Here is a 13,410-nt window from a genome sequence, read left to right on the forward strand (position 1 = left end):
TCGATCGTCGTGTGGGGCATTCGAATTGATCTTCGACCTGCTCGTCAAGCCTGTTCGACAAAAAGCCCCCGCAAACCCGGCCAGACCGAGCGCCCCCCCGTTCGCCTGGTAACCAAAACCGCGCCATCGCTCTCGTCGTCCGTCCCTCCTTGATCTTCGATCTTGACCTTGGGCTCTGTTTCTCTCCCCTTTCACCCGTCCCAACGTCTTCCACGTTATTTTAATCCCCTACTTCCTATCCCGTTCCGGCTACTATGGCGATGGCCGCACGGCCACAGACGCCCGTGCAGGATGCATACTCGATCCCGCAAACCGACCCGGGGATTTTGAGTCGCGGCTACGGGCCCGGTCGTTCTTCCTCTCGACCCAGCTCCTACGCCGGCAACGCCTCCTCCTTCCACTACGGCGCCGTGGACCAGTCCCTCCCGCATAACCCCCGATTCAGGGAGGATTTCGATACGGCCAGCCACCGCAGTTCCATCGCATTCGACGGCCCCGCCTCGGGCGTGCAGCGCTCCGCGTCGCAAATGTCCCACGGCCGATCGCCGACCCCCTCCCGCCAGGGCACCCTGCGCAAGAAGGCCTCGTTGAGCAAGAAAGGGAGCTTGCGACGCAATGGGAGCCGGAGGTCGCTTCGCGCCGGGAGTGTCCGAAGTCTGAGCTTGGGTGACCGCGAAAAATACAACGCTGATGGAGCAGAGGACGTGAACAGTGCCTTTTCGGTGCCGATCCCGACCACCGGCAACCCAACAGAGGTCCTGGCAAATCGCTTTCAAGGTACGCTAGTCCTTTGGATAGCTCTGTTTGCGCCCGCATCATCACCCCATGATCTGCGCTAACTAGTCGCGCAGCTTGGCGGAAGATCCTCAAGGATCTGATCGTCTTCTTCAAGGAAGTGCAAAAGTCCTACGAAACCCGCTCCAAACTCTTCCTGTCCGCTTCGCATGTGATGAACAACCAATCGCTGCCCTCGCCCTTTCTGCAGTCGGGCGGTCTCGCCGACGCAACGGAGATCCTCCAGAATTTCCACCGTCAGGGATACACCGAAGCCAACAAGGCCGTGGAGGTGGAGATTGAAGTCATCAGCCAACTGACGGGTCTTCGCAGCGACCTGCAGAAGAAGACCAAGGAGATCAAGGGTTTGTCAGGAGATTTCAAGAACACAGTCGACAAGGAGATTGACGGCACCCGCAAGGCGGTGCGCAATCTACATGAGTCCTTGGGTCTTGTGGACACCGACCCTTCTGCCACCTCGGGCAAAGGCGACCCGTTCTTGATGCGTCTCAGTGTTGAGAAGCAGGTTGAGAAACAGATTGAAGAAGAGAACTACCTCCACCGGGTTCGTGAGCCTTGGTTGCATGGAATGTAAAAAGATTCGAGCTGACTTGTTCCCAGGCGTTCTTGAACTTGGAAAACTCCGGCCGCGAGCTCGAATCCATTGTGGTGAGCGAAATCCAGAAGGCATATAATGCGTACGCCAGCATCCTCAAGCGCGAGGCCGATGAGGCGTACGACACGGTGGATAAGTTGCGGGCCGGCCCGATTTCGATGCCCCAGGATCATGAGTGGAACACGTTTGTCGCCAACACCGAAGAGCTGGTCGACCCACGCATCCCGTTGCGCAATGTGGAAAGCATCACCTACTCTGGCAAGGACCACCCGGCGGCAGCAGAGGTTCGTGCCGGTATGCTCGAACGCAAGAGCAAGTATCTGAAGAGCTACACGCCTGGCTGGTAAGTTTCCCTGTGGATTCGTTCCCTCGGGGCTGAAGCTCATGTCTAACTGGGCGTTTAGGTACGTTTTGTCGCCTACGCATTTGCATGAATTCAAGTCTGCCGATCGTGTGGCATGGCAGACTCCCGTCATGTCGTTGTATCTGCCGGAGCAGAAGCTCGGATCTCACTCTCAAGAGGATTCTAGCTCCCACAAATTTATGTTGAAGGGCCGCCAAACTGGTGCCATGCACCGGGGCCATTCGTGGGTGTTCCGCGCTGAATCCCACGAAACCATGATGTCTTGGTATGAAGATATCGAGAGCCTTATCAACAAGACCGGCGAGGCACGTAATGCATTTGTGCGCAAGGCATCTGTTCGTCGACATGTGCGCAGCGTCAGCGGCATGTCTACAAATAGCGAGGTGTTGGAGGATGATGAGGCAGACCGCACTCCGTATTCTGCGGAGTCGGTGGTTCAAGCCAGCGGCCAGGAACGGCCCATGTCCGCCACCCGTCAGCCCGGTGGGGCTTTCCCCAGTGACGTTCAGATCGATCGGCATCTCCAAGCACCTCAGTCCCCGTCTAGTGGTGACAGCTCTGCTGGACGAGATATGATCGCCGCGGCCGATGCCATCCCCGACAGCACGAACGCTGGCCCTTCGCGATTCTATACCGGCCGCGATGCCGATGATGGATCGCAGCGGGCGACTAACGAAAGTCCCGCACCCCAGTCCCGCATGAGCCGCCATGATAGCTACTACGGCGATTGGATTGGACCTACTGCCGTTGTCGGCCAGCAGAAGAAGAGCCAGGTGTCAGAGACCGCAAATGCCGATGACCGCGAGATTCGATCTGATGGGGATCACGACTCCGTTGTCGCCACGTCTGGTGTTGTCGGAGTGCAAGATCGTCGGGACCACTCTGCTCCTGCTCAGGTGGCTCGTCGCGAGAGCGTCTCCACGGCACCCACCAACACCAATGTCACCGATTATACCAATAACACTTTTGCGACTTCTGTCGATGATGCCCAAGAGTCCAAGACGAGCGCTGTGGCAGTTGACTCGGCCCTGTCGAGCGGTCTCGAGGAAGGCTTCGGTGGACGACCCGTTCCTCGTGGCGCCGGCGGTACTGGAAAGACGGGCCCTGACCTGTCACGGCCCAAGCAGGACAGCGTGATGGCCATTGATATGAAGATCCCAGGTCGCTTCCCACCGACCAATGTGGCCGCATGATCTTTCTCCATCTGCTCATATGTCTGTTCTATTTCTTGTTTCTTATCTCTCTTTCTCTTTCTCGATCATCTTCGTTCTCCCTTCTGTATCTGGATTATATTCGTTGTACAGCTACTTCCACCACCCCCTCTGCAATACGGCCTAGCTTGCTTTTAGGCGTTTTGGTCCTCTCGTTCTGGCGGCTCCGCAAGCACCGCCATTGACCATGGTTATGTATCCCGGCTACAGGCGTTCGTTCCGGATTTGAGGCGCAAACAGGTCTTAGTCTTTTTTTTTTTTTTTTGAAGTTTTCGATTTTGATTCCCCGGGTGTTGAGCATCCGCGCTCTCGTTTTATTCGGAGTTACCTAGTTACCACTTTTCTGGAGTGAGCAATGAACACGAGTTCGTTCCAAAAAATAAATATTCGTACACTGCCATCGAGGTATTCCATCTCCTATATCACATCTTAGTATGATGTAGCATTCATGTATATATGATATGATTATATATGATATGATTGTAGGAATACCCACATGCCACATGGTGGGATCAGATCTTCTGAGGCTCCCGTGGGGCATGCGGATCCCAGACCGCGACAACGAGCTGCCGGTCTAGATCCACCAGGCGATAACTGAAGCGGAGCTTATCTGCAATGGTCATGGTGGGCGTGGCATTTTGGCGCAGACAGAAATACGACGCCGACAGCCAGTCAGGCATGCAGGGCTGGTGACACCACGATCCTGCAATTGTGCCCTTCTCACAGTCCGGACATGTATCGTAATTTCAGGTAGGCGGGCGGAGCGGAGTCTCCCAGAAAACAGACAAAGAGACGAAAGGACGGGGACGGTTAAGCTTAAGGCCACTACGACTCCACACTATCGAGCACCTCGGGTACATAACACTTGCTACAACCCCGCCGTGTAAAGTCCCCTGTTGCTCCTCCGCTAGTCGCCGTCGCCTTCCAGCTCCCCCCAAGCTAAAGGTCGAAGTAGCCTGAGATATCGACAGCGTACCTTCTTCAAGCCCCGCAGAAGTGGGCGGTGGGGGCCGATTTCTCGCGCAGTATCAGAATTCCGAACCAAAACAACTTCAACCCTCTTCCCTCCCCATCCCTTCAACTCCCCTACCGCCACGCATCTGTCCTCCAAAACCATCATGGGTGGGTTCCCCCGTTTCGACCGTATTACTTCTGTTATCCCCGTGACGTTCTGCTCTGCCCATATCTCCCCTTGGTACCTCTCAGCATTCCAGCCCTCCGCCCAATCACCGTCCCCCTCCCCCCAGTTGAACCTCCTGAGTGCTTTTCTTCCTTCTTCCTTCTTTCCTCCCCCCCCGCCTCCGCTTCCCTCCTCTTCCTCCTCTCCACCCGCCCTCTTCCCACCCTTCCCCCCCTTTTAAACATCAATTTCACTGTATCTTTTCTTTTGGCTAACCGCTCCGTTCCTCGTACTAGCGGATATATATCGGCCGTATACAGTAAGTCACTCTAGCTCTTATTCTATCCCCCTCCTTCCAATCCCCTCGAACATTCCTCCGTCTGCTCGTCTGCCACATACGGTCGATGCGACTCGGCACGCCTGGCTTGACTACCGATGGTCAGTGCGGGGGCGGCATCTCAAAACGTACGGCTGGCGGTCTGCGTTGCGCCATTTCGCAAAGAAAAATAGATCTGCACACTATACACATGTTTGATGCGCTCCTATGGGTGACCGTTTGGAATTTTCGCAATGGCACATTTGTGCGCCAGATTGCCCTCACCCCCCTGGTTCCCCATCCGGCCACGGGGGTCCTCGACGCGGCCCTGTCTCAGCTGCCTGGGTCACATGACCTGGATCTCCGATCGCCCCGACCCGCCGTTTCTTGCTGAGACACTCCGTTCCCGCTCCAATCCTCCATCAGTCATCCCCCTCACTTCTCCTCATCCTCTTTTCCCGATTTCCTAGCTTCAACCTACCTTCGCTTGCGTCGCGCTATCCCGCGCAGCATCCGCATGATGTCTTCGTACCCGGGTTCTGACCGTATGCAGCGTGAGAGATCTCGTTCGCCCCGTCGTCGATCTTCTCGCAGCCCCCGACGCTCCCGTCGCTCGTACTCCCCGCGCAGTCGCTCTCGCAGCCGGGGTCGTGACGATTATCGTCGCTCCGAGCGCCGCTCTCGATCGCCTCTGAGTGCAGCTGGCAATCCTGGACCGTCTGACTCCTACGGTGGCCGCAGTGGTTACGCGCCGAAGTCTTTTGAAAATCGTTCGCACAACAAAGAAAACATGATGCAATCCGTCCGTGACTCGTCCCAGCAAGACCGCCGGGTCTATGTGGGCAATCTTTCATACGATGTCAAGTGGCATCACCTCAAGGATTTTATGAGACAGGGTGGGCAATAATCAATGCGCCGTCGCGACAAATCTAGTGACTGGGCTAATGGTTATCTCTTTTGACAGCTGGAGAGGTTCTCTTTGCCGATGTTTTGCTTCTTCCGAATGGAATGTCGAAGGTAAACGCCAAAGTGTTGAGCGACTGGTTCCCTTTCTACTCCCCGATTTCCCGTGGTTTTCCGTTTTTCATTCGTTCCGGTTACATTTGAGCTATGTTGGATTGACGGATTGGGCATGGTATTGATTTTTTGAATTTTGTAGGGATGCGGGTATGTCACATTGAGTCCCTCTCCAATTGTAAAGAACCTTGGCTAACGCGCACTCAACAGGATTGTGGAATACGCTACGAGGGAGCAAGCACAAAACGCCGTCAACACTCTCAGCAACCAGAATCTGATGGGCCGTCTCGTTTACGTTCGTGAGGTACGCATTCACATCCGTGAATTCTATAAGGATAGGAGAGCAATTCGCTAACCATCATAAATAGGACCGTGAGGCCGAGCCTCGATTCATCGGCGGTCCCCCCCGCGGTGACTTTGGTGGAGGCCGTGGTGGTTTCGGTGGAGGTGGCTTTGGCGGCCCTCCCGTTGCCCGTCATTCCGTCTACGTTGCTAACGTTTGTTGCTCCCCAGCTGCCAATCTACTAAAACCAGAACAGGACGTACTAATTAGCTCGTATAGCTTCCTTTTGAGACTGCTTGGCAAGAGGTGAAGGACCTTTTCCGCGATGCCAGTAAGTTCAGAGCTGGAATGGCAAATTGCGCCAAGCTACCATCTTCCCTTCTTCTACCCCTCTCCCCCGTGTTGGACTGTTTGGTAAACTAACATTTAATACCCCTTTTAGTTACTCCAGGCGTTGGACCCGGACGTGATCTGCACGTCGATCTTCACCACGACCACGGTCGATTCAAGGGATCCGGTGTTGTCCACTTCGACAACGAGGCGGATGCTCAGAACGCTATCGCCATGTTCAACGGCCGAGACTGGCACAACCGTGTGCTTGAAGTTCGCCCGGATCGTTATGCTGGAGCTTCCCGTGGTGGCTTCGGAGGCGGCCGCGGTGGTTTTGGTGGACGAGGTGGCTTTGGAGCTCGCGGTGGCTTTGGCGGTGGCTTCGGAGGCGGTCGTGGTGGCTTCGCTGGCCGTGGTGGCTTTGGCGGTGCGTTCCGTGGCGGGTACGGAGGACCCCCAGGCTACGGCGGAGGTTTCCAGCCTGCTGGGCCCTCCACTCCTGGAAACGAGTTCACTGACGGAGTCACTGGCGGTGGTGACCGGAACACGGATATCTACGTGACTAACGTAAGTTACAAGAATCGTTTCCGACGCCAGAATAGGGAACTAACCAACGCAGCTGCCATGGGTAACCGAAAATGGCGACCTGACCGAGCTCTTCAAAACAGTCGCTGAGGTGGAGCATGCCGAAATCCAGTACCTGCCCGATGGCCGCTCCAACGGTACTGGTGTTGTCCGTTTCCAAAACGAGGAAATGGCTGAGAAAGCAATTGGTAAAGATTTCCCTCCAACTGTTTAAGATTTCTTCGCTGCCCACAGTTTTAATCTGCTAACACTTTTTCTAACAGATACTTTTACTGGTTACCTTTATGGCCAGCGCCCGCTGGGAATTACTTTCGCTCGTCGCCACCCTCGCATCAAACAGGATGGCCATGAGAATTCTGGTGATATGATGGGCGGAATGGAGCCTATGCCCCAGGATCAGATGATGGAGCCGACGGGTATCACCCAGGATCAAATCATGTAAACTGCCTCGACAATCATGATTCCGGCGTCTCAGTTTCTGTTTCTCTCCACTATATTCTTCTGTTTTCCCCCCATGATTCCCTTATTCCCAAATTTTTGTACGGTGCACGTCAAAATTATCCAGATCTGCTTTGAAGAATGGACGTCTGTGTTTCCCAGGCTTTGTAGTTAGCCTAGTTTCTGAATGTGATGGCACGTGCAGATCCCGATCCACCCGCTCTCTCTCCGCCTCGTAGTTTATTTTCTCTCCATCGCTAACTCCTTCCCGCATCTCGTAACTCCACGACATCATGGCCTCCCTCCGTGCCAGCCCATTCCCTCGAAGGGCTCTCGCTTCTTATTTCCAATCCGTTCGCCTCCAACCGACACCCCTCAACACAGCAACGCTCCTCCCGCGGATCCAACCAACCCGCTCACCACGCACCTGCTCCTCCGCCTCCATCCGCCCCTACCACTCAACCCTCCACCCCCGCCTACCAGAACACGAATACACCAACAGCCAAACCGCAATTCTCACCGCCGCCCTCCACCACATCCCAGCCCACGGCTTCACTCTCGAAGCCCTCACCCTCGGCGCCCGCGACGCAGGCTTCCTCGATGTTTCCGTGCAGCTCCTCCCCCGCGCCGAATTCGACCTCATCCTCTTCTGGCTCGCTAGTCGCCGGGGAATCCTGCGCTCAAGGGTCGAAGAGGCTGCGCTGTTTACCAAGCGCGCGGCGGGAAGTGGACGCGATCCTGCGTCATTGTCCGTTGAGGAGAAGACCAAGATCTTGATTGCGGAGCGGTTGCGCATGAACACAGAGATTAAGGCACATTGGCAGGATGTATGTGTTTTCTCTTCTTTGTCTCATATGCGCGGCTCTTCTCTCCTTACCAATGATGCATGATGTACTAACGTCCTACCCTCACAGGCCCTTGCCCAAATGTCTCTTCTTGGAAATATCCCCATCTCCCTGTCAGAACTTCATGCCCTCTCGAACGACATCCTTTCTCTCGCCGGTGATTCCTCTGTCGATGGATCCTGGTATACCCGACGCATGGCTGTGTCAGCCATCTACGCCAGCGCCGAGGTAGTCATGACTCGCGACCCGACGCCAGATCTGAGCGAGACGATCGCATTTGTGGATCGCCGATTTGAGGATAAGCTTGTCTTGAAAGAAAAGTTTGAGGGAGTCGGTCAGTGTGTTTCCTTCTGGGGAAATACGGCTGTTGGTGTTGGCAGGAGTTGGGGAATGAAGATTTGATTCACTCCACTGAATTCTTCTTTCCCAATTTACTCTGCTGGCCCAGGCTTCTGTATTTCTAAAGTTCTTACTGGGCTGAGTGACTGGGTATCTTATTGTGGATCTTGCTTTCTCTTGCCAGTCCTTGACAAGTGCTGTTGGGGATGGCTAGGAGCTACAAGTGCTGCCGACTGTAATCTACTTTTCTTTTTCTAGCGAAATGGCAAATTCATCTACTCTTATTACAATTGAGAATTTTCTACGGGTTTAATGCTTGGATGGCCATACTCGAATCAATTGCATAGCAGTATTCTCGATATTCTCGAATGTCTGATATTTCCAGGACAGAACCCCCATTCGATGCATATAGATATCATGTGGCGCGTGCTAGATGCAACCACTCGAAAGGTAAATCTCTTGAAAGAAGAACGGTCTCAATTAAGAGACACATTTTGCACCGCTTCCTCTACACTCACGGGTGCTCCTGGCTCACCCTTCGCGTATGACTTCTCATCCGCCTCCGCCGGGGAGACTAATAGCGTAGGAGATGTGGGTGACTTTGGCGAGAATGGGTCAGATTGAACTGTCCCTTCTGTGGATTTTACCTCTGTCTGCACCGGAGGAAGAGAGCTCATGGCAACGGCTTCGGCTTCAGTCTCTTTCGGCTGGCTCCCGTTGCTCGTTCCGCTCTCTACAGAGTCGGCTTGGGCATGTTGTTTGCCGCGGGCCCAGCGTCTTGTCTTGGGTGGAGGAGGTGCCTGGCCATGTTTTCCGACCCCAGCTACTGGGGTGGTGGGGCGGTGGTGGCTGGAGGAAGGGGTTGTCTGAGTTGAGCGCCGGGGTGGAGGGACGGCTGGGGGTGGGTTTGAGGCTGAACGGCGGGCATGTCCGGGGACTGGAGGGGCAAGGTGAGAGCCTGAAGCTGAATTGCGTCTGTCGGTTGAGGTTTGTGAGAGTGGAGATGGGATGGTGGGCGATGGTGTCGGGGCTGTATGTGTAGATGTAGGACTGATCTCCACGCCTTCGGGAATAGTGTTATGATCACTGCTTGCGCCAGGTGAGTGCTGGTCATCATCATCGGCGGCAAGACGGCGTCCACGCCAGCGCCGGGTCTTGGGTGGTTCCGGCTTGATCTTTGGTGGCCGAAGGGTTGGTGCTTCGGCAACGATATCAGTGGCTGCGTGGCCATCCTTCCGGCTAGGAGTGATGATGCCTGGTTTCTCATGCTGAGAAGCGACTGCTTGAACGCTGAGCGAAGACGAGGTTGCTGGCTCTAGTTGCATTCCCAGACGCTGAGCGGTGCTGAATCTGCGTCTAGACTCTGGCGTTTCAGATGAAGCGCGTGAATCTATTGAATCCATTCGCGTAGGTGACGATGTATCGGGGGAGCTAGCAATAGTGCTATTGCGCGAGAGAGAGCGAGTCACGTCCACGGGTTCGATGTCGACAGGAGATTGCTGAACAGGCTCGTCGAGGACAGTATCGATTGTCATTGTGACCTCTTGGGAAGCTATCTCAGCAGCTGGGGCGGGGTCGGGCTGTTTAACGTCGCGTAGCCACGCCACAGTTGCGCATCGACCGACAAGCCGCCGTGTTGTTTCATCAACTTCTTCAAAGTGAAGAATTTTCTCCTGCTCGGCCTCGTCTCCGTAAGATACCTGTCCTCGGACAAGAATGCTCAGCACCCGCCTGAGTTCATCTCGCTTGTAGTGTGGCGGATTCTGTAGCTGGGTGTGTGCAAGAAGCGGGTAGAGCACGCGCAGATAGGTGTGCCGCAATGCAGATGCCTCCTCGGGCAAGTCGAGCAGGTTCCTGATCAGGATATCAACCAAGACGTGAAGGTCATTCGTAAAGAAGTATTCATAAGTGCTTGGGGTTGTAAAAATCAGGTACAGCAGCTTAAGTGTGAGCAGCTGCAACGATGTCTCCGCTGTTCATTTATTAGTACCTGATACATATGGGGCTATATGGATCGGGTCTTGCAATTCGTACCTTCACGATTGATCAGCAGGATGATGTTCTCCCCGAAAGTTTTGTACAAGCTTCCGTGCACCGACAAGATCTTGATGACCTTGTTGGTCAATTGATTCGATGACGATCGCTCATCCACTGGATCATGGGCTGAGATCATGAACTGCTCGTTGAGAACCAGCTACCCTGACGGTTAATTTGAGCTCGAAACCAGCAAGCACGTTACTACTTACCAGAACTCGAATGACGGGATAGTGATACGGGTCCGTCACATCGAAAGACAGGTCTTCGATGATGTCGAAAAGACACCGAATGAAGTCGTCGTCCACAAGCACTATCCAATCTTCGTTAATGACTTACTCCAGTTTGACGCCTCGACGGTATAATGCAACCACCTACCCAAATCCTCAATCTTCACTCGCTGAATCCTCGACATTTCATACAATAGGTCCATCAACAATCGGTGGAGGCCTGCCCCGCCGCCCATTTCGTTCTTGCGCAACGCCTGGATGAGCTCTAGCAACCGCGCAAAGGCGCCCTCCTCATTCAGCATATGCAGCGAAGCCTCATTTTGCCGACCATCGAAGAGGAGGAAGGCTGCGATTAAGTGCAAGGTATTCGGGTCATCTTCTTGTAGGAGGCCGTAGATGATCTGTCGACGGACGTAATCGGCGTGGGCAGCGAAAATACTTGACGCGAAGAGTCGATATGAGCAGCGTGAGATATCGTAGTCGGTCCGAAGATGTTCATCTGTAGCATGAGATTGCATTAGCTTTACAAAAGCATTGGAAATGCTCGACACAGCGATGAGCAGCAAGAAAGATTTCCCGGAGCTGGGCAAGAGGCAATGTGTCACCTTTGTGCTGGGTCGTGAGACTCAGATAAGCGCGCAGGGCGTCGTCGATGAGGTCTTCGGAATCGCAAGGCTTGGAGACGATCGCTTCGAGTTCTGACGGGCGTTAATTGGGAACGGTCCTGTGCAGGGCTGCCGATCGTCGAGCCGGAAATCCAACCAGCCCCGGCCAACAACAAACAGCAGCAGTTGCAGTAGCACTCACCATTCCAGAACTGTTCGGGCTCCGAGACCTCGGGCTCCATTTCCCACCGAGCTCGATCTGCGTCTGCGGGGCGGGCGTGACAGAGCACTCATCCCGTCTTTGTATGTCGGGGAGGAGGTTGGAGATGCGGAATGTGTTGGAGGCGGGGGTCCCAGTTCCACTGCGGGCCCGCCTATGACGAACAACCGTGAGACTAATCACTTGAATGAATGGATGTTTTACGAAGAGACTATGAGTATATGCATTTCGCTGGTATCACTATGCAGTACAGCATCTTTCAAAAAAAAAAAAAAAAAATTTATAACAAAAAAAAAAAGGAAACAAAAATGTCATTATACTGGACGCAAGAAGGGGTGTGCTTCGGTGTTCCTGTACGAAAAACAGTTAGTTCTCTGGGCTTTGGTCTCACAACAACAATACAACGTCGAGGATGGATTCACTTACAGAACATATTTGTCCAAGTCAACCACACTGGGATCGGAGAAGAGCAGGTAGAAGTACTTGAGCGTCTCGGCCAGCCAGAACGACTCCATTGAGTTCTTCTGCAATGGCTTCCCCGATGTGACATCGTTGATGGCCGCATTTCCCAGGTCGGTCCGCGTGTGTTTAACTATCGCTTCAAACATTTTCCAGCCTTTTTGGCGCCAATACTTGTCCCCAGTCAGGCGATACATGAAGAAGACCGACTCGATTGCTTCGGGTCGCAGGTAATAGCCCGGCGCACCAATGCTGACCATGCCAGGTGGGAAACGATCGTTGACGGTGGTTCGGGAGGGTGGCTTTGGCTTGGTGCCGACGACATAGCCCGTGTCTCGATTCTCAAGACCTTCAGCGCTGGGAGCCCGGTGAGTAGGTGTCGGTTGAGCGATAGGGCGGGAGGATGGTGTCGCGACAATCTTGTCAACCACGGATAGATCACGCTTCCATGAGAGACCATCATCGTGAGGGTTCAGAGATCCGGGCATGGGAAGAGGCACGGGAATGTCTCCTTCAGCGGGCTTGGGGGGCAGGTTTTGCTTGTTCATCTTCACGCGTTCTCCATATGTACTCTCGCCGTTACGGAACTGGGCCGCGGCTTCAGCATCCCGATAGTCAGTGTGATCCACGACGGAGGAGCTGTCGTAATGTGCTTCATCCCAATCACAGGGCGTTTCTCCACCACAAGGCTTCATTTTGAACGTCTCAGGCATGAGGCCAGTCTTGGTCGCCTCATATGCCCAGACACAGCCATCGGTCAGCTTGTATGCAAGCTCCATGTCGTTATCAAGGCCAAAGACCTTCGCTCCCACGGCAACCATGCCTCCGACAAAACAAGTCAGATGGGTACCCTCGTAGATCATGTCCTTGGGCATCGGGCCGTCCTTGTTTTGCAGGCTTAAGGCCCCGGTAGATGCAATGAAACGCACATCGCTGGCACCTTTGGTCATGGGCCGGAAGAGGAGGTTTTTGCGGACGGCATCCATGGCTTTCTTATACATCTTTTTATACTGTTCGTTCACGCCGCCTAGCAAGATGTACTCCTTGGGCAGGTATTCATAGGTCGAGTCGGCCATCGCGCCCAAGGTGTACTTGTTGTCGCGGGAGAAAGGAGGAAGCTGCAAGCCAAGGGTGCAGTCGTCAAGTTTGGATTGGGAGTTCGTCTCGCTCGATCCAGCCAGGTCAGAGCCGCTCGAGCCAGACAAACTACTAGCCCCGTTCGAGCTGGAGCTACCTGGGCTGGAACCAGCAGGGCCATGGTTGTATGTAGCAGGCTCAGCATTGGTCAAATCAATCTCAGCCTCACGCTTTAAACCCAAATACTCGCTCAGATTTTCCAGATCACTCGTAGTATTTGTCGAACGCTTCACACGGGGTGGATATCCTCGTGTCGGACTACCAACGGCGCTATTGGTAGACGGCTTCGAGGCGCAACCGCGAGCGTTCAGTCGCATGGGCCACAGGCCCGGCATGTTAGTTGAGTCTTGCAGGGCATCCAACTCATTCGTGACACGAGCAATCGCATCGTAGTACTTGTCCTGCTTGGTCAGCTGTGCCAGGCGGGTAAATTCCATTGAAAGGGAGCCCAGTTCGGCAAGACCAGATGTCATTGAGGCTGAGTGGG

General features: G+C 54.3%; 5 protein-coding genes across 5 annotated transcripts; 3 read left to right on the top strand and 2 right to left on the bottom strand.

Annotated features, from left to right (window-relative positions):
• Positions 1–254: 254 nt before the first annotated feature.
• On the top strand, positions 255–2,947 carry N7532_011887 (SLM1 family PH domain-containing protein; the record flags this gene model as incomplete). The annotated part of the gene is made up of 4 exons (XM_056624378.1): positions 255–777; positions 852–1,339; positions 1,396–1,733; positions 1,795–2,947. 4 exons carry the CDS (start codon positions 255–257, stop codon positions 2,945–2,947), a joined length of 2,502 nt encoding a protein of 833 aa, XP_056469366.1.
• Positions 2,948–4,918: 1,971 nt separating this feature from the next.
• N7532_011888 (uncharacterized protein) lies at positions 4,919–7,058 on the top strand (the record flags this gene model as incomplete). The annotated part of the gene is made up of 8 exons (XM_056624379.1): positions 4,919–5,297; positions 5,366–5,432; positions 5,629–5,722; positions 5,787–5,915; positions 5,981–6,032; positions 6,144–6,598; positions 6,651–6,804; positions 6,880–7,058. 8 exons carry the CDS (start codon positions 4,919–4,921, stop codon positions 7,056–7,058), a joined length of 1,509 nt encoding a protein of 502 aa, XP_056469367.1.
• Positions 7,059–7,347: 289 nt separating this feature from the next.
• Positions 7,348–8,301, top strand: N7532_011889 (uncharacterized protein; the record flags this gene model as incomplete). The annotated part of the gene is made up of 2 exons (XM_056624380.1): positions 7,348–7,881; positions 7,969–8,301. 2 exons carry the CDS (start codon positions 7,348–7,350, stop codon positions 8,299–8,301), a joined length of 867 nt encoding a protein of 288 aa, XP_056469368.1.
• A 413-nt stretch (positions 8,302–8,714) lies between these two features.
• On the bottom strand, positions 8,715–11,020 carry N7532_011890 (uncharacterized protein; the record flags this gene model as incomplete). The annotated part of the gene is made up of 3 exons (XM_056624381.1): positions 8,715–10,193; positions 10,485–10,585; positions 10,651–11,020. The coding sequence occupies 3 exons, from the start codon at positions 11,018–11,020 to the stop codon at positions 8,715–8,717; spliced, it is 1,950 nt and encodes a 649-aa protein (XP_056469369.1).
• A 729-nt stretch (positions 11,021–11,749) lies between these two features.
• N7532_011891 (Glycoside hydrolase family 47) lies at positions 11,750–13,396 on the bottom strand (the record flags this gene model as incomplete). The annotated part of the gene is made up of 1 exon (XM_056624382.1): positions 11,750–13,396. One exon carries the CDS (start codon positions 13,394–13,396, stop codon positions 11,750–11,752), a length of 1,647 nt encoding a protein of 548 aa, XP_056469370.1.
• Between the last annotated feature and the right edge of the window lie 14 nt (positions 13,397–13,410).

This window comes from Penicillium argentinense (assembly GCF_028826775.1).
Source record: "Penicillium argentinense strain IBT 30761 chromosome Unknown utg000011l_segment0_segment0, whole genome shotgun sequence".
In the NCBI taxonomy this organism is placed as follows: Eukaryota; Fungi; Ascomycota; class Eurotiomycetes; order Eurotiales; family Aspergillaceae; genus Penicillium; species Penicillium argentinense.